The following is a 27,855-nucleotide window of genomic DNA, read 5'->3' on the forward strand; positions in this document are numbered from 1 at the left end:
CCACATTCAGCCTCATACATATATGCTCACCCACTCAAACACACACACAGAAGTGGCTGTCATAATTTGGTTAGAGGGCTTTCTGATTAATAAGGATAGAATTAAATATTTATAAAAAAATATATATAATTTAGATTTTTAAATGATCATATTGGAGAACTATCTGAGGACAAAAATAAGCAAACTATACTACAATAGGTGTACTTGAAATACTTGAAAAATGAATACCACTTCCAAATGAAAGTTAATGTCCAAATACGTTTTGGGGGCAGTTGTTTGGTACTCTCATGTTATTTACTCTACTTATCCAAAGAGGTCACTTAAGTACATAGTCATATTTACAAAGATGCCTTAATTCATTGACTCTGCATATCTCTTCCTCTCTCTCCCTTGTCTTTTACAGTCTTTATAACCTAAGGGATTAGAGAGACAGAGAAGGGAATGTGTGGGTGTGTGTTTGTGTGAGAAAGAGACCATGGGCGTAAATGTGTGTGAATAGCTGGAATGCTAAGTAAAAGGGGCTGAAAAGTAAACAGAGAATAAAGAGACAATGTTATCTGGGATCCACAACAACACAATATGGCAGCCCAACATACTTTTGAACATTTTTATTGAAACTGATTGAACAATAAGAAAGAAAAAAAAAACAATACACAAAGACAAACTGTATTCTGACATCAAATGGCAAAATGAGATGATGGAATAACAGAAAATAAAGAGGAATCTGGCAAGCCAAAACCACAAAATATCGTTGCAAACAACTGCAGTGTCTTGTCAATATAAATGTATTCTTCATAATTCAGTGCACCTAATACTGATCTCGTAAAGCAAAGCCCAGGATAGCAATGCTATCGAGAAAGAAACGCAAACCCCAACACTTACAAAAAGAAATGCAAACAACTCAAATATACCATGCAAAATGTCTGTATGCTGTTAAAATGATGTAGTCAGGCTGAGGAACATCAGGATTTTAAAGATGCATGCCAATAGCAGCTATGCGCTGGAGCTAAGCGGATTGGAACACACAATAATTTATGCGTTCCAGAGGAAATGATGTCACTTTTGGAATGGGTGACAGTTAAGAACAGCACAGTCCGGCACTCAGTATTAATGCACTTCAAACAAGTAAATCTCAAGCACTTATTGTGTGCTGCTCCCCTTAACTCATAATTAAAAAGAATATTTCTTAGTTAATGCCGCTTACACATCTTGAGAACAGAATGTGTCCTCAGCATCTGCTTATGACAGTTCATAGACTGTTCATAATGCGTCATAGTCCTATTGGACACATCTGTAGAATGGGGAAAAGAAAAATTATTTTTTTTTTCTGTATGATTTTTACACTCAGTGGAATAAAAACATACAAGCTTTTGCTTGCATGGGCAGCTGTTTTTTGTTTTTGTTTATTAGGCCCTTCACAAATTCAACATTCATTTATTCTCCTGTTACACTAATATGCATTAAAAAAAGATACTGTAACTACCTGTGGCCTCCCAGTGTTGGGATAAATGAGACTTTTCATGCTAAATAAAGGGACTTGTGGGCACTGGGATGGCGTATATGTGGGAGGGCATCTTTTTTTAATGGGACAGGGGATGGGACACTCTCCTGCTCCCCGTACAGTCCTGGATGGATGGTGAGAGTGCTGCTTGCATTGATTTTGACATCAGAACAATAGTTCAGAACTTCCCGGATTTCTTCTTCTTCTTCTTCTCTTCCTGTCGTGCCTTTCTTTTCAGGGGCTGGGAAATAAGGAAAGCGGAAACGCAATTTAGCACAAATACACCAGAATCAGACACAAATGAGTTTGTATTCATGAAACATAGACAAAGATTACATGACAATGTCTATTAATAGGGTATTTCAGTTATATTTATGAGTTTTATTCATAAGTTTGACTCAGCTATGATCCAAACATAGAAAATCTAGAAAGTATTTTTTTAGATCATATGAATTCAATTGGTTATTTTATTTAATTATTATTATTTAACCAAATTATTATTATTATTTTGTTTGGGGGGGGTCACACCATGTTAATACCACAAATAATATAGCATGAGCACCACTGTGTTGCTACACTTTTTTAAACAGTACATTTGTACAATGTACAAACATACCCATTATGAGGTCACTTCCCTGTTTAACATTCTGATCTCTGAATGATTCAGTGGTGTTTTTCTCCAATATTTGCCATTTGGTTGGACACTGTTAGAGCACTGCTTAGAGTAGCAACATAGTTTTGTCAAGCTCTAACATGTTTACCATTTTATGAGCAACTGGGTTACACTAATTCATATGGGTTATCAATGAAACAGTAAGACAGTTACAGAGATCAAGATGCTCTCTTGTTTTTGAGGCTTTCGTTTCTTTGCAGTCCTACAACATAGAAAGCATTTACCGTTAGCATGCAAAATTTCACCTCAGCCATGTATAGAGAACACGTTCCTAAAGCAGCCAGCCACATCTGTTAAACATTATTGTTAACACAACATTGGACTCCATTGGGCAAAAAAAACACAATTTGAAATTGAAGTTTACAATTTGAAATTGAAAATGCTAAGAAAATCATATAGATTTGGAATTGACTTGAGGGTGAGAAAATAATGTAATTTTTCTTTTATTTTTGGGTGAACTAACTCTTAATGATATTTTTTAATTAATAATTGTAAAAATTTAATTTTACCTTAAAATGTTATTTATTTTCTTGTACTTACGAGTATTGGCCCATTCTTCTGACCACCAAGATGATCACAGCAATGACAATAATCCCTAGGATCAATGCACCGATTACGATCCCCACCAACTGTCCTGTGGCCATACCTGGAATGAGGAAAATCACCAGGTATCATGGCAATGGCTGCTCATCCTCACTCACACACATTCTGAAGTTATGTTCACACCATTAAAGGTTGTTCTAAATGTAAATATAATAGCAGAGTCCATACCTCAACTTGTACAATTTTCTTGATGAATGATGAATGATTAAAACACTTATCGTTCATGGAGTGAAGAGGCCTTTACTCTAACAATATTTACATTGTATGTTTGTGAGTATATTGTATATCTAACCTTCATCCTCCTCTTTATCTGCTGTCTCTGATTTTGTTTCTTCAGTTTTCCTAGCTTCTTCTGTTCTTGCAATGACAGTGGCTTCAGGGCCGGCTGTCCCTTTAGGTCCAGCTTCTGTTGATTGTGCTGTATCTGTTGGGGTTGTTATTGCTAATGGGGCATCTGAACGTATCATTGGTGCTGCTGTGGAAACCGCTGGCACTTCTGTTGAGGCAGCTGCTTTTGTAGTCTGAGGAGCAGGCTCTGGCGTTGAAACAGCATCTTGAGGAGCTGGTTCCACTGTTTTGGCTGTGGAAACAGGCGGATCTGATGCAAGATTTGGTTCTGAAGTTGAATCAGTATTTGTTAGCACCACCAGAGTACCTGGCACAAAAACAACAAAACGGTTCATAAAAATCAGAAACCCTTAGATGTTCATTTCAACGTAAGAGGAGAGAGTCGGATATAAATGGAGAAATTCCACTGATGCTGTTTGCTGTGTGTTTTGGTTCTCCAGTGGTTGTATTGGATGGGATAAGCCAGAATTTTCTCATGACCTGCCGTTAATAGCAAGAACATTCCGGCCTTCTCCATCAGCTTAGTAAACACACACACTTACACATTCACTTAGACACTTACGTACAAAAACTGTCTGCCACTCCCCCAATAGCTCCAAACTAATGAGATCACTTCCTTTCTACATCATACCTTCAGCCAGAGTGCCAGACTAATTGTCTCACTTCCTGGGTGGAGCCTGCAATAACTGCACAGAAGGAAATGAAGCAGTGGAGAAAAAAAGCAAAAATGGCGTGTTTCCTCAGGGCTGATCGTTGATATTTCTGCATCCCTCACAATGACCTCAGCAACCATTAGAGACGCAGCAAAAACTGATCTCAGATCTGTGCTCGTGTCTAATCCAGATGGACTTCACATTAGAGACTTTCTCTTGGCGATCCGAGGGGAAACTCCCTTTACAATAACACCACCTCAACTGCTGAGCTACACACTTTAAAATATCAAACTCAGCATGCATTGCACTTCAGCTCTGGATGAATAGCAAATTACTGTTTCGCATCTTTAGTAATAGTTTTATGGAGAAAATTGTGTATTTTACTGATGATTATGTGACCCAGACACTCTCAGCAGTTTGGAATTAAAGGAGTTCTTCACCCAAATGAAAATGTGTCATTATGTACTCATGAGGGTGAGCAGTTTCCCATATGACTCTCTCTCTTCTGTAGAACCCTAAAAGGAAATTTCTGAAGAATATCCTGGCGCTCTTTTTTTTTTATGAAAAAATATGACACATTTTAATATATTTAATATATGTAAGCAATATCACACAAATAGCCTTACTTGCAGTTTCTTTCTAATTGTTTAAATTGTTTATTTCTGAGTAAAAATGGCTTCTACAACAGTTTTATTTTGTTGTACTTTTATGATATGTTTATGGTACTTTTGAATTATTTTTGAAGTGTCTCCTTCATGTATCTGCACTGAAAGAACAACCAGCTAAATTTGTCATTATGTAATCCACAGAGCAGAGAGTTATACAAGTTTGGAATGACACGAGGAGAGTAAATGACAGAACGTTCATTTTTGGAAGAACCATCCCTTTAATAATAGGTTTCCACACAGTTTGTTATTTTAAATCCATATTTATATAACCTAATTAACTGGCCTCCCAAAATAAAACATTCAAACAAGTTAAGAACTTTTACGTGAGAGTAGAAAATTATTTAATTATAAGTGGGTGTCAAAAAGCAATAGAAAGACGGACAGAAAAATCTGTCACTGTTAGTGCCACATTCAAACAAAACAGTCCAGTTAAGAAACATATTTAAGTGTGGGGTGTGGTCAGAGATCACATTGTCCTGTGTGTATGTGTGTAAGTGTCAGTTTGTGTGTTTATATTAATGTTCTTGTTGACTGCAGCTAACAATCAGCTCATTATGTTAGAGACCCCAACAATTAGTTCTAAGTATGGCTCTCTTTCCCTCCAACCACTACCACACACTCACATAAATACACACGATGTGATGGGAGGAGCAGAGCACGGAGAAAGAGCAAGCTGTTAGGCTGCATGGCCAGCGATTGTAACTGTAAGTTATGTAAAGCATAATGTCCAGTCAGTCCATCATTATTGGGGAACAGCGGCTTGTGGTGGCCACTCATTATGTTAACTGACAAACAATGTGAAAGCGTGTCTGAGAGACGTGACAATAGTGACCAGTTCGTTTACCTGGACAAACGGACTGATATCCACATTATTATCGCAAGAAGAGAAAGCACATCCATTTTTACCTTAAGGATTTTACCATAATTTATTGCCAAACTGGAATTTGTTGTCGTATTATTTAAATGTACTACTGAATCATAAACACACTAGTGCAAATGGTTTTACTGTTTGCTGCACTTTGTTATGCACTTTTGCATTGGACAATAAGGAGGATTAAAAAGGTACTTATTTACCTATTGTGGCTAATTAATCGTAAGTCTCGCACATTCACAGGAAATACCTTACTACCTGATTGAAAAATAAGGTGGATACAACATGGACTTTGGCAACAGTCCATCCATTCAATCACCAAATCGCTTGTCCTGTGTAGGGTGGATTGGCAGTGATAAATAATATAATGACAAACCATTGTGCTACAGACTGCAATGAGTCAAAACCCACAAATTTAGAGCAGGTATGTGTGTGTCAGTGAAAATCCACCCATTAGATGATCAAATCTATGACCAAGCCTGAAACAGTTTCCTGACGAAACTGAAACCATAAAAGGCAAAGACAAGGAAAACGAAAGGCAAATATAGAGGAAAAGAGCAGAGAACAAGGGAAATAGAGCACAAGAGGCCAGTGTAGGGTGTCTGTTAAACAGGGAGACAGAATTGTTTTGCCGGAATACAGAGAGGAAAGATTGATCTTCCTTTACCCAAACTAATTACTTCCAGTCTATCAGATTAATCTCAATATATTGCTTCAGTATGTGTGTGTGTGTGTGTGTGTGTGTGTGTTTGTGTGTGTGTACAATTTGTGAGGGAGTATGCTGCTGGAATGTTTTAGTTCAGGAAGAACAAGTGAAGAAAATCTCAAACACAAATTCCCTCCTTCAGCCATACACACACATACACACACATCACATGGCACGTTATGAGTGGGCAGTAAAGGACATAGCAAGTGAAAATTCACTCTTATCAACAGCACACATACACATACTTAGGCTCTCACACGCACAATCTCCAGGGAACAAATATCTCAATGCTAACACACATCCTAATCATCCAAGGATGATTTTAAGTTATCAATAACAACACTGTTAAAGAGTGAATTTAGATTATGAAGATAATTTATATTGTGTTGTATGGAATTAATTCAAATACATAACAATAAAGTCAGTCTAGGGTAATCTCTATCAGACAGCACTTTAAGGAGTTGATTTGATTCAGAATGAGGACTGGATTTGATTTCTTTTTGAGCTAAAGATCAAGCGGAACAAATTAATTTAGATGTATCAAAACTCTGTTTGCACTCTTAAGTTGAATATGAAGTTGTTTGAGGAGCACTGTAAATAAGTTGGGGTAAGTCTGTGGTAGCAGTCAGAGACCCTGAGAGAGTTTTAGGGTTCACGTAGCTAAATTAACGGTCAGTACACCCAATACCTCGATGTGCTCTCACGTGCCAGTTTACCATTACTCTATTCATAACACACACAACACATACCAGGCTGACTTAAGAGATTTCTGAAAAGGTAAAAAGTTCACAAAACAACATTAATCTATGTCTCAAAAGTAATCGTATAAACAATGCTGGATCCTAAAAAAAGGAGTAGCAGAAACGTTTAACAGTCTGATGAAGCCCGCATTTAGAACAGGGAGTGGCACCAACAGACTGGGAGAACAGGAAGAAAGAGAGACAAAGGGCAGAGGAAGAAAGAATGAGAGAGACAGAAGGAAGTCTGGAGAGGTTGATGCTCTCTGATCGCAGGGAGTGAAGTTTTCCAAAGTTTGAAACTTGCTGAGCATTTTAATGGGATGTTAAGAGGGCTGTAACCAACCCTGAGCAGTGAGTCAAAGGCCCTGCAGTTTAAAAATAACGTACATGCCCCTCAAACTGAGAGGGGTGAAATCTTGATACCCCGCCAAAGATGGTTATAAGCGACGGGGTTGAGGAGAGGGAGAGAAAGAGCTCTTTTTCTCTCTCTCAGGCCTCCTCGGATGTAACCAGCCTGTGTGTACTAAATGTTTGATTTCATCCCTTAAATATAGAGTTGGCTCTAGCATTAATGCACGTGTAACCCTGCCCAGATTGAAAGAAACAGAGAAGTAGATCAGTGCTGACTAACTCAAAATGGGTATTACAATCATTGCACCGTTACATCATTTTCCCAGCACTAGGTCCACATGAGAGAAACAGTTTATCAGCACAGGCCTAGATGTATGGATAATGTTCATCATGAACAGAAAAGCACTGAAACATCTATAGATGCATGTAATGTAAAGATGATTTTTTACGTTCATTTACTTGCACTGAAAACCCTGTATATATTGTAGCTGATCACTAAAATACTACAATTAATTAATGATCTAAGTAAAGAAAAAAATATATAATGTAAAATTTTTTACATTATAACCATTATAACACATCTTTTTCCTTTATATACTCACATATAAAGCCAAAACACAACTCAGATGAGAGCGAGAGTGAGAGAAACATAATTTAGTGTAATCATGAATAGAGGATATGGCTAGAAACAGATGGACAGCATGGCCAGAGTGTTGGAAAGAAAGCAGAGCTCCCTGTATGTGTGTTTACTTACTTGCTTGGGTAAAGGTACAGAAAGGGCCCGTCAGGGTGACCAGTAGCAGTAGTATGATCCTCACCATGGTCACTTTTGGTCACTGTTCGTGAAGAGGCTCCTGAAAGTGCACAGCAGACTGTGGATGAAATGCTGGCTCACACGCTCAGAAGTGTGGCTCAAAGTTGGTCTGAATGGAAAGGGGTGGTGAGGTCTGAAGCAGCAGTCTGGACATAGACACTGAGAGCCAGAGTGAGAGTGAGTAAATGTGCTTTAGTGTTTCTTCAGAGGGTGAGGGTGAGGGGGCTGGGCATTGGTATAGGTGGTCCTGCCCCTTATGCCTTAAATTAAATCTCTGTACATCTGTCTTGCTCTCTCTCTCTCTCTCTTTGACTATATAAACCTGAAAACAGCTTCAATATCACCTTTTTATATTCCTTTTTTTTTTTACTTTTACCGTTGCATTTATTTTTCTCATATACATATATCAATCTTATGGAACACGTTAGATATGCTGTATTTATTCTTATTTGAATATAAACGGTTGTGATTGCTAGACAGTCTGATTAATGGTTTACTTCTGAAAATATGGCTTTCCACAAAAAAACTAAAATTAGATGTGATTTAAGACAGTAGCCTACTGTTGTACAGACTGTAACAGTTATGGCTGTCCTTTATAGCCACGTTGTGTAGTAATTGTGTGAAATTAAATATGGCGCACACCCTGACTAAGGTATATTAGATTATGGGAATTTGTGAATTTAGGATGTAATTATGGACAGATTGCGCTTGAAAATAAGAGTTTTCTACTACCACGAGGCCTATGCAAAACCCTCCAGCACATCAGTTTATGATTCTGAGGAATTGGAGCAAGAAAAATAGCCTGCTTGACGCCGAATTATTTTCAACCGTTGAAAAAGTGTGAAATGGCCTGTGAATGTGAGGCATTTGTTGGGTGTGAATGCCGCCATTTAATGCTTCCATCTAGTGGCTACTTTGTGTAATTACAGGAGCACAATGTTCCTACTGTCTCACAGCAATCCACTCTCACATATCAACAAGACCACACAGAAAAAGGGCATTTCTTGAAGACTGAGGCTAGTTATGAATTTTAATAGCAGCACATTTAAAAAATAATAAATTAATCAAAAACATATTTAGGTTCATTCCTGTTATTTATTAAATGTTCATGTCTAGGCCTATAGGCTGTGTGATTTAAAACATTGGATATAAAGTCTTGACAGTATCACAATTAGGTAAACTTCCTTTTCCCGTTTCTCTAGTGAAAATGTGTCAAACAAAACGTTTTATTGGGAACATTGTTTTAATAGAGTAATCTAATTTAATCAGGTTTCCTGTGTCCTCAGTTGATTTGGTTCAGAATGAGGACTGGGCAAACAGCATTAGCAAAGGATTTGTTGTATTCTTTGATGCTTTGTGGTATTAACTGGTGGGTCACTGTGAAGCATTCCAACATTTTACATCAAACAGAAACTGGTATGGTAATATCAACATTTTGCAAATAACTCTTATGCTAAACTCTTAGTATGCAGTTCCAAACTCAGCATTAATCTCTCTTAGAAAGCTCAAAGGGTACTGCATAAGGGGAATGACCTCTGTGTATTTGAAAGACATTGTTTAAAGACATTCTTTTAACTCATTCAAACAGCTTCACCTCATCAAAATTTAAAAGACTAAGGAAAGATACACCATAGGCTACACACATCACACAAAAGACCCCAGGTGGAGGGAGGTCTCTTAAGTAAGGAGAGAGAGGAGGAGAGTTAAATCAGTTTAACTTAGAATTAGAAGCAGAAGGGATACTTAAAGGAAATACTCTTACTCACATAAACATTCAAAATATGTTCACACACACATTCCCAGGAACAGGGATCTTAGATGCTTGCATAATTGCCTGCTCACCTTTTTCATACAGTGAAAGAGAGAGAGGATGCAAGAAAGAGAGAGTGATAAGGATGGAGGAGGTATGAATAAGAGCAGGACAGAAACCAATTCAAGATTATATAACAATATTTACCAATAACAAACACACACACACACACACACACACACAGGATGGCAGATGTTCCTCCGAGTCTCCGTCAGGTGAAGGGAACTCAAATACAGCGGACAGAAGACAGTGAGTATCTGTTTTCTTCTGCCTCTGCAAACTCAAATTGCACTTCTTACCTACGAAGTTTATAAAATAAATCAGTAAGAAGTCAATCTTATTCTATGATAATCTGTATTATTTTCATTCAAGTTTTATTTGTAGTGATGTTAAAAACGGTCTATTCGGTTGTTTACAGTTGTTCAGATTTTTTGTTTTCATATATTTTGTCTATTTTATACTCATTTTTAATTGGCAGATGATGGCAGATGGCACTGTAATTCTATAAATTCCATTTTCATGTTGTTCATTTATTGTTAGTTGATAAATAGCAATTTTAGTTTATACCAGGCATTATACAGAATCTTTATTTTACTTTTTATACCTTTTTTTTACATTAAAATTTGTGAACATAAGCATATAATAAATGGCACACAATTTTAAATACTATTGTTTTCATATTTAAATTCACAATGGTCAAGTTATTGGATTTATTCTCTGATTGAGATCCTGTATGGATATGGTGCTTTTTACTTTAGAGCACAACCTTAAGTCTTCAAGGATACTGTCAGATTAGCCTGAAAAAAAAGAAAGAAGTAGAAACAGAGTGAGAGAGAGAGGCTGTTTTATTTGATTGCTGTTGTGTGGGTATGAGTGAGGCAAAAGAAAAAGTGCAGAATGTTAATTTTTCACCTTTCTCAGCTTTTCTGTGGACTTCTACCACTTTTGTGATTACAAATGATGAGGCAGATTATTCCACACACACACACACACACACACTTTGTCTTTCCGAGGCTGCGGTTTCTGTACTTTCTGTAGATGGTAGATGTCAGCAAACTCATTCGCCTGGCTGCATTCACTCCTCTCATTTACCCTGCAGTCCTTTACCCCGAGTGCTGTAGGAACACTTCAGCAGAAGCCTCTTGGATACATTTTTTGCTGCAATGACAGGGCCTTCTGTCCAGATGTACTCGAGCACCCAGCAGCGCACTGACCAAAGGGCAGCTGTTAAACATGACGTATCACAAGGACCCTCACTTCACTTCAGACCATTTCAATGCAACACAGCGGGACATTTTGACATCACTGCAGAGGATTATTTGTGAATCTCCAAAGAACAGAGAAATAGGGAGAGAGCTGCTTCAGTTCTCTGACCTTTGCTGTCAGCTCTCATTATATCAAAAGCTTTATTTAGTCTGCCCGACACCTTTGTGTTACTCTCTTGCACACACTTAAGCACAGAAAGATTTATTGTAATTTTGCCAAGAAAAGGACGGTATCAAATGCTGCAAAACATCATTGTTACTTAATCTGTGTAATAATATGATTTCTACTGGTGAAATCTAGTGTATATGGTTTAATATTTACAGCAATATTAATTTGCTGAATATTTACTCAGACCACCCAATGTGTAGATGAGTCTGTTTCTTCATCAGAACGAATTTAGAGAAATTAAGTATTACAGCACTTGCTCTGCAGTGAATGAGCGCCGTCAGAATAAAAAAATCTAAAGTTTTCAGCAAATTTTTGTAAACTATTCTTTTAAGCCTCCACAAACTTTAAACCAGCTACAACTAGCAAACCAGTAAGGTTACCAGTAAGTTTAAAGAACCCGAACAAGGATGCTTTTCCCTGTTTTTATACAGTCTATGGTTTTTCCAGGGACTATAGCATCTCTGTTGTGTGAAATGTCTATCACTTTCTCACTCTTAAATTGTTCAGCATGTCTTCACTGCTGTTTGAAATCCTACAGTTTAAAAATCTTTCTTGAAACTTGAGTGTTAAATGAAGATGTGTCTGCAGGAATTAAATGTGAGAGAACATTGTATTTCGTGTGTGTTTGTTTTAGCTTCGCAACATCATATTTTAAATTCAGGTTTCAAGATAACAATATAAATAGATGGAATAAACTGTGTGTTGAAGTAGAGCCTTGTACTGCCTTGTTTCGCGTTTCCTGCCTGCCTCATGCTTAACATAAATTATAGATGATTAATTGTAATAGACAATATATTTATAGGATATTAAGGAATCCTGTGTGATCAGCTTTTTGCTCTTTGCTCATTTTGCTCTTGTTTAGTTACATGGCCATTAGAGGGCGACATAGATCCTCAGTGTAAGGCACACGAGACGCCAATCATTTACCACTGAAGAACGTTGCAAACACATTTCCCTGTGAAATTGCATAGCTCATTTCGTTTCATAAAACCCATAAAGCCTAAAATCACACTCATAAACAGTATTAGAGTAGTTATTTAATTCAAAGCATTTCTGCACAAGCCCAAGATCTACATCCCCAACCCTACTTTTTTTCTTTCTTTTTTTTACACTCAAAAAGAGTGTATCATGACTCAGTAGCAGCATTTGATCTGTTTCAGTGATGGTGAAGTACGCACACATTCATGTTGTTGCAGCTGAAAATGAGCGATGTGCTTCAAGATTAGGACTGACAGCAGAATTCAGTCTTGGCTCTTAAATATGCCTGTTTCAGCAGAATCACACATCTGATGTTGGAAATAATAAGAAACCTTTGCTCTGAACCAATCTTCTTCTTGTTTATAGTCTCTTTGACAGAGCATACTGTGACATTTATGTCGTCCTCGTCCCTTTCAGTGTTGTTTAGATTAATTAACATGCATCTATTAAAGCTCTCTAAAAGATAAGTGGTATAATTTCACTCAAGCATCTGCCATCAGCTAATGAAATGCTTCGAGCTGTAGTAATGTGTAACCCTCATACAGACATGAGAGACCAATTTAGATACAGCTTTAAAAATTATCTTTTAAATTGGTCTTGAAAGAGAAAGATTTTCTCCCTGTTTGTTTTTATATCCACTTTGAGACTATAAAAACACAGCGAGAGGATGATAGTGAAGGGTTGTGGTAGAAAAAGATGACTCCAAAAGGCAATAATGTCCGTCTGTATATTTATGAACTAAATAAATCTCTGAGCGATTCAGAAGATGTTTTAGGGTGTGATAAATCCTGACCTGTGAGCTGCTTCCACAGTTGTACATTAAGATTTAGATTTTCAGTCTTTCAGCTTATATGCTGGGAAATATTACTGCCTGTCGAGTGTGAATTTGTTCTTGCATTCAGTAATATGAGCAGGTCCACATAAAATATTTTGACTAATTTAATAATGCCTTCACACACTCTCTCGTGCAAAGTCTGTCTTTACTGTTTATGAAAGATTTTAGTGTTTTAGTGTTTCAGAAATATTGTCATCTGACTGAACTGAATAATTTGTAATTATTTACATATTATGAATTGAAAATAAATGTAAAGTATAATTTCTTTTTAAGTATGAACAGATACAAATGTATATGTTTTTTGTTATTTTATATATTTATAAGCAATACAGTTGAAATCAATAAAATGTATCACAATCAGACACTTTCATTATATTGAAAAATAAATAAATACAATATTTTAGTAATGCACATTGTTCCACTCAAAGTCTTAAGCATTCTAACAAAATGAGGGGCAGTAAATAATGACAGAATTTTATTTTTGGGATGAACTGTCCCTTTAAGAATTCGCAATCTCCTTGTGACAAGGAGATTCTGCTTCTAGATGCACTGCTCATTAAGGCATAACTTAATTTAAAACTCATTAAATTAAACAGAAATTAAATCCTAATTAACTTCAACTCAGTCTAAATGGAAAACAGTGATCACTCAGGGACTGTCAGTGTTAATACTGCCATTCATTATATTGTGGCCTCTCTTTATCAGCTACAGTATTCTATAACTGTGTATGAATGTGCATGTGCTTGTGCCCCTGCAGAGGGTCAGCTTCGTTTGTATGAGTGGAGAGAGAATCTGGAAGATGAAGAGCAGGCTTCATCACTGCTTATCAGAAGAGAAGCACTTCAGAGAGCCATGACACTCATGACACACCTGCAGCTCAGTGCACAGGTACAGCCAATCATGTTCCTTTATGTCAGTTTCATACAATATTACTATATACACACTGCTGTTTTTTAATCAGAAGCAGTCAAATGTGACAGCAGAATTTAATAATTTACAAATATTACAAAAGGTAAATATTTGAAATAAAATTGCAATGTCAGATGTTATATATATAAATACCTAATATTTTGAAAAAATGCACAGGAGAATGTTGTTTTGGTCAGTTCGGATGTGTTCCAGTAGGTGTGAGTATGTGTGTGGTTGGGCAGACAATTTCCCTATCCCATCTGCTCCTCCTGGCCGAATCAAACCCTGATGAGCCGAAACCTCCCCCTTTCCCAGACCAGAGATCCATCAGCCAACCTGCCACTCAAGCCCTAGGGGGGGCTAGAAATGATAATGTTGCTGCCATCTTCCTGTCTTCCTCCTGCAATTTTTAATAACCCGAAGCACACGCTCACATCTCACGCCATTCCCTCGCACATAAACACATTTATTTCGAGTGAGCTTTTAATAGGGTTACAAGGTTTATCATAACTAGATGATTAAAAGCCTTGTTGATTCAAGCCTCGCGCTACACATTAATGACCATCAGTACGAATCAAGGCTAGACGGGACCTCGCAGGGTCCAGACTAATCTCGCCAGTGAGTCCCTGGGGGACTGAGAAGGTCTGCAAGAGTCAATTTGCTATTCCTCATCAAGCCTATCTCAGCACACACGTGCACAAACACACACACACACACACACACACACACACTGGTCAGTTTGCTCAGGCCCAGCTGGTTCTCAGAGGGTATATGTCACAAATGACTAACGTATCCCATAATGCCATCTGCTTCCGATATCCCAGAAGGCTTCCAACCAATCAGAAACCCATGGTCACCAAAGAAACACCTGACTGACATTAAAGGGCTGGCTGTTACCATGGTGATGAGCCCAGATCTGATGAGTGCTTTAAACTCCACAACAAATAGTTTTAGTGGTTTCATGCATATGTGTGAGGTGTGTGCTTAAGAGTCAGTTTGGGATCGGACAAGATGCTTAGTAAGTGTCTCGATAGGTGCATGAGGGTCTGGCTGGGCTATTGTGTCTGGTTGTGCAAGAGCTACATTAATTGTCTCTCCTCTCCTCATTTTCCTGCTCAGCAGAGCGGAGAGAGAGAGATGGGGAGAAAGGGAGAGGGCAAAGGACAAGGGAGAGGAAGATTCAGAGGGGCATAAAGAGAAGAAGACAAAGAAAACCAGAGGAGATTAGACAAAAAGTGTAAATAAGAAAAATGGGATCTCATTCTTTCCCTTAAATCTCATTACAGTAAAGCCGGAAAGTAGTAATTAAAATTAGCATGATGAAAATAGTTTCTCAAATAGTGAGGATCCTTTATCTATAAAATAGCTGCTGGATAAGAGATCCTGAAGGTCTGTCTCTGGGGTTGGAAAATATTTAAAGGGATATATTCCAAAAAAAAAACATTTTGTCATCATTTACCCACCCCCATGCATGTAGTACCAAACCTGATTTTCTGTGAAACACAAATGATATTTAGAAAATTTAAAAAGCATCCTTCAAAATATCTTGTTTTGTGTTGCTCAGAAATAAGAAAGTCTTACAGATCTGGAACGACATGAAAGTGAGTCAATGATGACAGAATGTTCATTATTTGGTGAACTGTTCCTTTAAGTGTTGCAGTTGTTCAATCACTGAAGAGGTCAATGGAAACAGTCTCTCCACAAGGGATTTTCGGTGCTGTTTGTGACTGACAATAAACAGATTGAGGGAGACAGCTGAATGTCACCCTCGCACAGCACTCTGACAGCAGCCTGGAGGAAGTGATGTCATAAACCGATGGAGGTGTTGTCATCCACTCAAAAAAACAAGCTTGAATGCATGTGCTATATTTCACACAGTATGTTGCTCACCTGCAGTTACATGTTACTGTCCTTCTCTTTAATGCTGGGGTTTTTCTGCTTAATTGATGAATTCATCCAGCAGTTACATACATTTTGTGGTCAGCATCATGCATCCTGAGAGGGGCGTGGTCTGTGAGGTCATTGGTCACGAACGTGGGACTAAATTAACCCAGAAAAAAATGGACTTAGAATGAAATAAAGTCTCATTGCTTATACTGAACATCACAGTATACTTGCTACTATTTTTTTGTTCAATGGAACACATAAAGATGCAGTCACATTAGTGAAATTTCTGTAATTTGTTTGTCAAGAGAGTAGTGATGCATGAAGCACAGCTCACACAAAGTCACTTTAAAAACAAAGTTGTTGTAAAATAGTAAGAATAGTATACATACATTCCATACTGATCATAGCCAAGGTCACAAGAACAAAGCCAGTTCAATGGCAGCTATGTTTTAAAGTCAGCCTTGCACTAAAAGCAGGTAATATTGAACAGTCATCCCACTGGAATAGCTTTCACAGAGTGATGTATGTTAAGAGGACTTTGTCAGATGGTTTCTGTCTTTGGGTGTGGTTAATACTCTTTTAAGCAGTTTAGCATTACAACATACATTAATAATATAAAAGAGAGAATGAGCAGATGATCTATTGTGATTCCACCCAGATATGACAGGACTGACCGCAGCCAGGAAACTCACATTAAAGTGGAATCATTTTGTTTATACAGAGGAATGAAGAAGAAGACTTTTCCGTTTAGCAGAAAGTAGTGTTAAGGGGATTTTTTAAATGAGTCTTATTTTCTTGGCCCTAGTTCAAAATAAAAGCTTTTGAATGTCCTAACACACACACACATTTGTACCATTCTCCTAAAACCACACTATTCTGCCAACTCAGAGATGACTGAGGTGAAGAATTTGAGTGGGTACAGTACAGTAAGTTGATGATATGTAACCAAACAGACGGTGAACATATGTTGCAATCAAACATGCAAAATTTGGTAGTTTTCTGTCATAGATTTCTGGTAGTTTTCAGGCATCATCTGAGGTCCTCCGAGGGGTTGGCATCATCACTTTTCAGGTGTTTGGTCATCTCAGATCTTTGTAAGGATTGGATCCAGAGTGAAGCTTGTGTAATTCCTAGTTACCTTGGGATGCTAGTATTGTGGCAGAAACAGAGAAGCAAATAGAGACAACATTATCATAGCTGATGTTCAAACTGAAGCAAAAATTATTTGTTCAACCAAAGCAAAAGCATGATAATGTGCATTTGATCAGATATAGAGTACAAGGTTATGAGATACATTATGTGAATGCTTGGCTAATTAGATGTGTTTTTAATCTAGATTAAACACAGAGAGCGTGTCTTAACCTCTGAACGTCATCAGGAAGGCTATTACAGAGTTTGGGAGCCAAATGAGAAAAAGCTCTAATTCCTTTAGTGGAATTTGCTATAGGTACTACCAAGAGTCCAGAGTTTTGCGATGGATTGCAGCATGATAGAAGACAAGTTAGGAGCAGGAGCTAAACTATCAAGGGCCTTAAAAGTTAGTAATATTTTGTAACTGATACGAAACTTAATATGTCTTACAAAAACTTTGAATGTGTCAACATTATCTATTCTCCCTCATAGATACTGTCTATTAATTCATACCTAGCTTGACATTAATAATAATAAATACAAATAAATAATTGTGGGAGATATATAAAGTAAGTTAATGAGTGAGGATGAGAGTCACACAAGACACATATAAAACCTTAGAAGCTATTACGGTTTTGACCGTGTCTCATAGACAATATTTTTTACACTGAGATAATGATATCTACCATATCTTTAATCCTAGCTCACCTTATTTGATTTAAAGCGAAGCTTCATTTGGCAGATTTATGAACCTTAATCACAAGTAGGTTTTCTAAATGTTTTAAGATATTTATAAAGATATTTTCAAAATGTGGCCTTCAGAAGTGTAGACAAACCTGTACATGTACACACACAGAACAATATGCACATACTGCACGTATTCAATCAGCCGAATAGGCCTACATATTAAAATATAACATAAAATGCTTAAAACGATTTTGAAAAAAGCTAATTACTTATTTATGAAGTGAAAAAAAAGATTACAAAAAAAAAAAAAAAAAAATTAATGGGAAACATTTTATTTATTCGTTTAGAATAATTTTTTTAATAATAATAAAAATAATAATAATAAAAAAAAGAAAAAGAAAAGAAAAAAAAAAAATATATATATGTGTATATATATATATATATATATATATATATATATATATATACGTTTAATATGCAAATGGCACGTTCCTTTTGATAGTTGCCCTCCTCTTTTCTTTCTCAGATGGTACAGTCCGTTTAAAGAGCCGCTCGGAGTCTCTCGTGCGTTGAACTCTCTCCACGAGAGCGCGCGGCAGAAAGAACCGTTTAGTGAGCACGCTGTTTTATTCTTCATACTCTTTAAAGACTCTGTCTTTCACTGTCTGTCTTTCTTTTTGACATCCACATCCGAACATTAGACATTATGGGACTCTAAATGTCCTTTCTTGCCTTGTGGATTTTGGGGGATTTCTGCACTTATAAAATAGAGGACATAGACAGAATGGGATTTTAGTGTGTTTATGATGCAGCAGGCGATATGACTCGCTACGTGAGTTCCGTGGATTCTCCCCTTAGGCGAAGATCCGGAGAATGATGGACGAGAACAAGCAGCTCGCGCAGCGGATCGATGGGGCGATCCAGAGCGCGAAGCAGGAGGTCGCGAACCTGCGCGCGGAGCTGACAGCCACCGGCCACAGACTGGCGGAACTCGGCGAGCTGGAAGAACCGGGCGAACCGCAGGAGCACCAGCAGCAACAACAGAACCATCACGGTAAGAACCGCACCTGTGCGTCTGTGTGAGCCCTCATATCGCTTACCTGTGTGACCTTCGAGTGAATGAATAGCAGGATAGATTCAAACTCTCACTCTTCCTCCGATTGATAGTGGATGAGTAAGGTTACTTTTTGTTTTTCAGTTTCCCCAGCTGGTGTTTCAGGACTGTTTTTAGTGTTTTTGTGTGAATCAGAATATGTGTTAAGAAAATATAAGAAGATGGGTGTTAAGAAAAGGCGTTTATATTCATCAGCATGCTTTAGATCAGTATCAGAAATAAACTTTTTGTTATTGTAAGATATATTTCCTCTCACTGAAATGTTTTACCTTTTTGAATGGCATTTTATTTCTCAAAACAGTTAATTCAGTTAATTAAAGTGGTACAGTGCCACAAACCAAAAAAACGTGTAGGTAATATTATGAAATGCTACATAACCAATAGCCTACCTAAAAATGAACTTCATTGCAAATCTAGCCCCATGTTGTGAATATCTCTACATTTTTTCTCACTTTTAGATCTTTCTCCTGCTTAAATGAGACTATATCCACAAGATAAACTGTTTTACTGACAACCGAAGTAATATAATCGAGCACAGCTCGTGTTTCAGGAAATGGCCCTTCATTTTTTTTCCATTAATGCTGTCAGACTAAGTGTACCACACTATAGAAAAGCTCTCCTGCTGTTCTGTGTGCTGTTGTATCCACCATTGATTGATTGGTCAGTCTTGTGATTGTCTGTAAGCTGCGTGGTGTAGCTTGGGGTGGCTTCTGTTTGAGTCTCTTGGGTGATCAGAGTGAGTCTCTGTTTCTGATCCACCTGCGCTCACTGGGTGGAGTAGACACCCTGGGCTGGTTTGGGTCATAACATTTAACAGATGCTTTTTATCCAAAGCAACTTACTGTATGCCAGAGCCACCCTGGGGTTGTGTGCCTTACTTAAGGGCACAATGATGAATCATGATTGTGATTTCCATAATTACATCCATAATGATGAACTAGACGTGCCCTGCAGTGACAGTGAAGCTTTGGTTCACCTTAGAAACATGCTGCCATCAATTTACACTTCTATTCTTAGATCATCACACAAGGTTAGTCTGTGTGTGTTTTTGATTAGCACAAATCCAACTTGCACTGTAAAAAAAATGCAGTAAAATCCTGTTAATTGATTAACTCTATGTTGCTGTAAAACTGTAAATGGTTTGATATCACTTTTGTAATTTTACTGTAAAATTATGTCAAATTTGTGTTCGTGGGGGGGGGGGGGGGGTTCTGTATATATTTTGGTTTATATTATGATGCAAAACAAGGAAATGTTAATTCCCAGTAGTCCATGCATGACACATCATATATGTTTATATTATATTTAAAGAGTAATTAAAATAGTTATAAGTTGTGAAATATACAGGCATCAATATGCTATACTGTAATACCAAAAACATTTTTTTACTGTGTTTTTTACACGGTATGTCTGGCAACCACAGCTGCTGTATTTTTGTTTAAATTTATGATTTTTATATTGATTTCTTAACTGTATATTTGACCCTTGTGTATGCCAAGAAATTATTTTATATCTGTTTATTTATCTTTTTGGTAAGCAGTCGTTTAACAAGTGGTATAATGCAAAGTCAGCCAGTAGTTATTGCAAAAAAAAAAAAACTTCAGAATAAATATTACAGTATGTTTAATTTGTGATGATGTTGGCTAACTGTACATTATGCATTACATACATTGCTGTTATTAAATAACTTATAAAAGCATGTAAAAAGAACAGTAATCTTTCCCTTCCTCATCATTTCTCAGTAGAAATCCATCTCATAACTGCAGATGAATCCTGACACTCAGAGGACCACTGCGAGGCTCTTGCCCGCAGCTCTCTGATTTCATTCAGCACTTCATTGAGAACTCAGCAGATTGCGATCTTGTGTCTTTGTCCCACATCCAGTCCAGGAAAGGCACTTCTCGGCATTGAGTTTGGCTTGCCAAGTCACTTGATGCAATTTATTTATGTGTTCATTTATGCATTTGGCAGCCACTTTTATCCAAAAGCCGTTTAGAAAGAATTCAGGCTATATTTTTTATCATTACATGTATTCCCAAGGAACCAAACCTATGACCTTGACATTGCTAGCACCAGTTAAGCTACAGTATTTCAGCCTGGCAAAGCTGTTTTTATGTAAGCAGGGGCTTTGTTGTTGCATTTTGCCACATGTCAGAATGCAGGATGTGTGTATTGACAAAATAATGACTTATCAAGATGGAAAATCACACGGACACATGCACCCAGACATGAGCCTGTCGGTGTAAATGAGAACAGTGCTTATTTATCTCTTGGAAGAGAGAGTAGCAGTGCAGATGGCCCTACAAAGACCTGCTGCTAATGAATGAGACACTAAACGCATACAAATAAGCACGCGCGCTCACACAGTCTTGTCTGCTTGTAGTTAATTTCCCAATTACGGCATTGTATCTACATTAACTGTGTTTTTATGGGGTTTTATTTGCTTAAAGATGATGTTTATGTAGCGTTTCCACACTATAGCCAGAAGAGAATGGGTTTAAGTGCACTTGGCCATATATCTGGCTTATGTGATATTGATGTTTCTAAATTGCCTTAATTGCTTGGCTGTGTAATTGTTTTGATGTAACAGCTGTCAGCTGCCACGCACGTAAAAATCTATCTGTTTCTGTTTATGGGAATTACACTTGCTTATACATTTGAGAATGAGTTAATTAGTTATGATAAAGCACTAACCTAGTAATGGCGCTTCTTAGTAAATCTTGAGAGACAATGCCAACAGAAGGTTGGCTCCATACAGGTGAGCTTGTGTTCATCTTAGATTATGTCATAGGGGCTGTTCAAGTTCAAATTCCCGATCTATCTGTCTCTAGGCAGCAGTGTGGGTTGCTAGGCAATCTTCTCTAATTATGACATCACAAAGGGGGAGGACTGATAATGCAGCTAAAAGCTTTTCTCCTTTCTCTCTATATACGCTCAGACACACTCCGGCTGATCAATGCTTTTAGTTTATCCTACTGACATTAATGAGCTATTAAGCGGGTCATTAGCTCTTCAAATTTTGCTTATGTTGCGTTGTATAAAAGTGATTATATTTTCATAAGGGTGTTTGTCCATGTGCTTGTTTGTCTATTATTAAAATGCTAAAGAATCCAGTTGTTTGTATCTCAGCAATAGACAGGTGCTATGTATATGTGTGAGCGCACTGTGATGGGAGCTGAAAGCAGTCCTGATCCTGATCCCTCAGACGTGTGAACTGCCTAATTTAAATTCAAGGCAAAGATGAAACATCTCGACATATATCCACATCAAGCCTCTGGATTGAAGCAGTCAAGAGCTCAGTTCACTCATGAAGACCATTTCCACGCACGGATCAAAAGGAATCATCATAATTTAAGATGTAAGGCTTTAAATGGCACTAAAACAGCATTAAAGGTCAGGCTAAATCACCACCATCAAGTTATAGACAGTTCCGGGCTCAGTTTTAATCTAATATTTTTAGACACATGAGTAGGATGTGCTCTCGACTAATCCATACCTAATTCGCTCACTTTATTTGATCCTGCTCAAATTCCTGATGGTGCTGACTGATGTTTCACCTTGCCTGTGATTCCGGCTCTTTTCTTGGAAATGATGGTAATTTAAAGTGAAGATGAAACGGAACTGTCAACAAATTTTTTCTTTCATTTTATAAGGTAAATCCAAGTAAACGGATTTTTGGAAAATAAATGATGTAGTATGAAGACTGGTTCTATGCATCGATTGCTGCTTGGGTTTTGAGATGAGGCAGATGAACGCAAGCTTGCAGAGGTGGGTTTTAAGTGGTCTAAATGATTAGAAAATAAAACGTATGAAGAGATGAATTGATCACAATAAATCATACAAACATTTAGAAAATAGAAAGAGTGAATTTCATTTCATTCTGACTTTAACCTTTATTCTCTTAAATAATGCAGATAAATTTTTTTTTACCGATAATGATGGTGCTTTACTCTTCTTGTTGATGTTCACATATTTTTGAGGACTCACTTATTTTCATGTCATAAAACAACAAAACACGCAGTATGATAATTAGTGTGCTTAGTTATGACAATATGACTCGCTCTTTCATTGCTTTGAAAAGTCTGATTCACTTGTTTTTTTTAGTCATTATTAAATAATCAGCAAAAAATTGGTCTTGTCCTCCTACTATTGACCATACTGTTGTTTTGTATTGCTTTTTGCTGTAGCTAGCTGATTTGCCAGTCTTGATGCACAGGATAGTCATAGACCTTTGTGACGTTTCAAGCTGATTCATGATTTCAAAGGGCAGAATTGCTAGTGATGTCATAATTAGTGAAAAATTGGACAGACATGAATCAACTTATATTTTGCCGTTTTTTTAGATGATTGACCAAAATTGACAGTAAAGACATCTATAATGTCAAAAAAGATTTATGTTTTAAATTATTGCTCTTCTTTTGGAATTTATGTTTATCAAAGAATTCTGAAATGTGTGTGTGTGTGTGTGTGTGTATTTCCACAAAAATATTTCTCAACATTGATAATAATGAGAAATGTTTGTGAATGAAACTTGTGAATCACGCACAATAATGATTTTCAGTTATCATAATTTTCATTATGATTATCAGTAAATAGCTACTCTGCTCTCTAGACATGCTTGTTGCTGGTTTGATATGAAGGATTTTAAATGTATCCACAACTGCATTATAGAACACTTAGAATCTGTTGTTTTTAAAGATCAGTTTTGTGAAAGTCTGTCATGAGACCACAAATTGAGAAATGCTTTCTTTTTCTGCAGTGCACTCTGCCGTAGGCATCCATTGAGCAATAAGGATCTCAGACATGCGGGTCCACTACCTCATTTTTTTCCCTCCATCCTTTTCTTTTTCTCTTTCTCCCTCTGTTTTCTCCCTTCCTTATTTTCTGTCTTTTTTTTCTACTGGTACCCACGTGCATGCTGAACTGATGAAGGCTGTAATCATAAATCTTTACTGCTGTGTTGGTGATATGTTTGGCTATCACTGTTCTGAAGGTGATCAGGTCACCTGACAGCTGCACGTCCTGCTGCTGCTCCAGTGCCCCTGATTGAAGCTGTTTACTCGAGCATTACAGTTCGTATGATCTCTGTATGAGTCACTTTGCATGAACGTGTGTGGCTGTATTTAAACATAGTAAATCATCAATGTAGCCTACTGAAAATCTAAAAATAGTTTTTTCCACACCTGCCAAGGATAAATTAACCAGTCATTAATTAAAATTTTTTTTTTATGTGGCATTACATTAACAGATTTATTTATTTTATTTTTTGGTGAAAAATAAGAAGCTGTAAAAGTATGTATAATATATATGGCACGCCACAATGCCCAGCCGTGTTCAGCGTGCAGGTTTCACTCTCCCCGTCACTGCGCGCTGTGATGCTCTGCTCAATATTCCGCTCTATGAATGTGCGTTTCCGCTCGTGTGCCGATCATAGTAACTGGAAAAGCAAAGTCCGCTTAACACGCAGACCGGAAAATTCTTTGTTCCTGTCTGCAAAAGTGCTACTGTTCTATAACATGGCAACGCTGGTAAAATGACTCCTCTCTCGTGATGCTCTGCTCTTCTCATGGATGATAATAGCTTTGTAGGATTATACATTATTTGGATAATTAGTTTCAAAAAGTTATATTTGATTCTGTTGCATAAAACTGAATAAAAAATCTATATTGATATTTAATGTTAAGGTAATATGCAAGGGATAATGTACACCCAGCCAGTTGTTATCACAGAATAACCCCCACGGAGGGGTCTTGTATCACCCTGAAGGGGGTTATTCTGTGATAACAACTAGCTGGATGTACATTATCCTGCTTATTACAGGGCTAATTGCCACATAAGTAAATGATTAGACACAAAATATTGATTTGAGTTGAAATATTTTAATGGAAAGTTTCCATGAACTCAGCTAAAATTCACCACATAAATAATTAAGCCAAAAAAAATTGAAGACGAAAATGTTTTAAAATCTTGTTAGTTATCTTATAATCCATTACAGCTTACAAAACAATCATAGCAAAATGGCACCAGCTGGGTTTGCATGAAATGAGAGAGCAAATCCACAATACCAGGATGACACAATTAAATAATTGAACACCATTTTGAATCAAGTTTTGATATTTTATTAGCTAAACAAACACAAAGCTTCCACAAAGGAAAACTGTTCTTAGCAAGAGTACAACGCTGACTTCAGTTACCCGGATGAGCCTGTGTTATCAGCTTTTACCAGTTGTTATCGAGGGATAACATACCTCAGAATGTTGCGACTGACCAATCAGAATCAAGTATTCCACAGAGCCATGTAATAATTTACAATAAGGTTCCATTAGTTAGTGTTAGTTAATGTAGACCAATAACTAGCAAGAACAATACATTTATTAAAGTATTTATTCATCTTTCCTAATGTTAGTTAATGGGAATACAGTTGTTCACTGTTAGTTCATGTTAATTCAGTTGTCATCAACAAATCAATAACTGTTATCGATAACAAATAACTGTTGATTTAAAGAGCCAGTAAGGCCTGGTTCACACGGGACGATTTAAAAATTGTCGGCCGATTTTCCAAACCTGAGAGACCCCACACACGGCGATAAAAAATCGCGGGTCCAACAGTTTTGGTCGTTCAGTGTATGGTGTGCAGCCACACGGCAATATCAACACATCACACACGAACCGATTTGACTCCCGAGCAAATCTCGCAAAATCCCTCGAGATCAAATGTGACTTCAGAGTAAACAATCATGGCGGACGAAGAGGATGCAGTGGCCATAGTTTGTGCTTTGTTTTTAACGGAAAAAAACATAAGAAAAACAAGAAAAGGCGATGGTCAAAGAGGTGGAGACAACGCGAGCATGGACTATACTTGCTATATCATGATATGGAGGTAAGTTGTTGTTTTATCTCATAGAAATGTTGTTACGTACTACACAGATTAATTACCGTTGAAATAAACGTTCATATATTCGTTTCCATGTACTCTGGTGGACTGCAGTTGTGGATGAAGTTATGCCCATCGACTTTATTTGTATTTGTTATATTTGTTATTATATACGCCGGCTGTTTTGATTTTGTTTCCCGGTACTTCCTCACTGCCTCGTCACCTCACTTTCTGATTGGCTACACGACACAGTCCACAGGCTGCGTGATTGTTTGTCCTCGGGGGACACCACACACGAGAAGAAATCGGGCCAAGTAAATCCAACATGTTGGATATCCCCGATTTGAGATCGGAGCGGTCCCGACATTCTTCCGAGCAGAGGAGAGCAGTCTTAACACACCACACATGGCAGGAATATTTGATCAGATTATTTTCCCATAATCGGAGCATCCTAAGATTGTCGGAAGGGGTGAATCGGGGCTAAAATCAGCCTAATTATCCTGCCGTGTGAACCAGCCTTAAGATGAAAATTCTAAGCTTCCTATCACCAGTGTTAATTTTGACACAAAATTTTAATTTAGTTTTAGTCTTAGTCTTTTGACTATAATTCTTTTTAGTTTTAGTCAAGTTTTAGTCATCTGATTTGTTTTAATTTTAGTCTAATTTTAGTCGACTAAAATCGCTTGGTATTTTAGTAGACTAAAATAAGACTAAAATCAATAACAGATTTACTAGACAATTTTTTACAGCTGGTATAGGAAACAAACTTAACCAAAATATATAAAACAAAAATTCAACTTTATTTCAACACAACTGTGTCTTTATTTCGATTCAAAAGCTTTTATGCAGCAACAAACACTGTCATGATAATGTAAACAATAACTACCTGCCAATTGACCATCAATAAAAGAAAAATAAAGTTAGGTCCAGGACCTTAAAGCTTACAGCTGAGCTGAACAATAAGTGCATACATGTAAAGTAAATATTTAATAAGTTGGGTGGATAAAAAAAGTAACAAGATTTTATAAGGTATTCATTTGTCTAGCAATATTGTATGTTTTAAATACTACAATATTGCTAGATTAGTATGTATAATGATAGGATGTGAACATTCACGTTTCACATGACTAATATAGAAATATTTGTGATATTGTCAACAAGTAGAACATTATAAAATATACTAAACATTAGTATTAATCAAATGTATGTATCATAATATTACGTATTAGTATTGTGCTCTCATCTAACTTGAAGAAGGGGTTATTTTACAGTACTTTTCAGTTCGTAATATTTAATGCTACAACATCTACGCACTGCAGTCTTCCAATTTTGCTTAGCTCAATAAACAAAAGAACATCGTTGTGAAATTACATTTGAGAAAATGTCCGGGTGGCTCGTCTGTAAATGTCTTTTCAAATTGGTTGTGTTCTTGCCACGAATGAGCGCTCCGCGTGCTTTACACTTTGTTTTGTTTTGTTCCTCGTCAAACGTGAAGTGAGCTGTGGACATTTTGTCGCTCTTTTAGACATCACCTCTTCGAATGCCGTCTTCCCGGGAGCTCATTTAAAAACTGAAAACCTTCGCTTCACGTCTCAATAAGTCAGGCTCGGATAGGTTCTCTTCTCTCATGCAGTCTCCCCTGTTCCATTTTGCCGGTTCTTTTGTTCATTCCTCGCATCTCTCCCGTCTGCTGATTTGATTTTCGTCACAGTCTATTTTCGTCTCGTCCTTTATTCGTTGACGATAATGTCAATCAATTTAGTCATAGTTTTAGTCTCCATCAGTGCCATCTTTTTTAGTTTTCATTTCATTTTCGTTCGCAAAAATATATTCGTGACGAAAATAATGACGAAAATATTTAGTCAACGCAATTAACACTGCCTATCACTGTTTATAAGTCCTGTACATTAGGTTTAAATCCATCCAAGGTTAAAAAACATTGTCATTTTGTCAAAATATCATTTTAAAATTACCTCAATTCTCAGAGATCCCCAAGCGGTTCGTGCGAAGCTGTTCAAAAGATTCAGTTTCCTTAAACCCCACCTTTCGGTTGCATACTGTGTTCTGATTGGTCAACTGACATAGTTTTGATTGGTTGTTCCGCACATAACTTAATGGTAAACAATGCGTTAGCATCTGTTTGGGGTGAATTAGGATAAAAAACTTGAACAGTCTCGCTGCTTTTTCTTCTGTGTGGGCGTATTCAAGCCGCGCGCTTCAGTTTGAATCTGAATAGCGCGTTCAGCGCGGGGGTGTGGTCACATTAGA

General features: G+C 37.2%; 2 protein-coding genes across 4 annotated transcripts in view; one reads left to right on the plus strand and one right to left on the minus strand.

Annotated features, from left to right (window-relative positions):
* Window positions 1-593: 593 nt before the first annotated feature.
* Window positions 594-8,116, minus strand: LOC113107772 (proline-rich receptor-like protein kinase PERK1). Its single transcript, XM_026270471.1, has 4 exons — window positions 7,869-8,116; window positions 3,070-3,432; window positions 2,715-2,820; window positions 594-1,742 (listed from the first exon to the last, which is right to left on the minus strand). The coding sequence occupies exons 1-4, from the start codon at window positions 7,933-7,935 to the stop codon at window positions 1,736-1,738; spliced, it is 543 nt and encodes a 180-aa protein (XP_026126256.1). The 5' UTR covers window positions 7,936-8,116; the 3' UTR covers window positions 594-1,735.
* A 10,027-nt stretch (window positions 8,117-18,143) lies between these two features.
* The window catches only part of LOC113107773 (kazrin-A), a 39,340-nt gene continuing 29,628 nt past the window's right edge, over window positions 18,144-27,855 (plus strand). For 2 of the 3 annotated variants that reach the window (XM_026270475.1, XM_026270473.1), the window contains exon 1: window positions 18,151-18,653. In XM_026270475.1, the coding sequence (XP_026126260.1) occupies window positions 18,473-18,653 (181 nt within the window). In that variant the 5' untranslated portion in view covers window positions 18,151-18,472. Of the gene's footprint in view, window positions 18,654-27,855 lie in introns of all 3 variants that reach the window. The other variant, XM_026270474.1, reaches the window with a different exon arrangement.

The sequence above is a fragment of the Carassius auratus genome, chromosome 8 (genome assembly GCF_003368295.1).
Source record: "Carassius auratus strain Wakin chromosome 8, ASM336829v1, whole genome shotgun sequence".
NCBI lineage: Eukaryota > Metazoa > Chordata > Actinopteri > Cypriniformes > Cyprinidae > Carassius > Carassius auratus.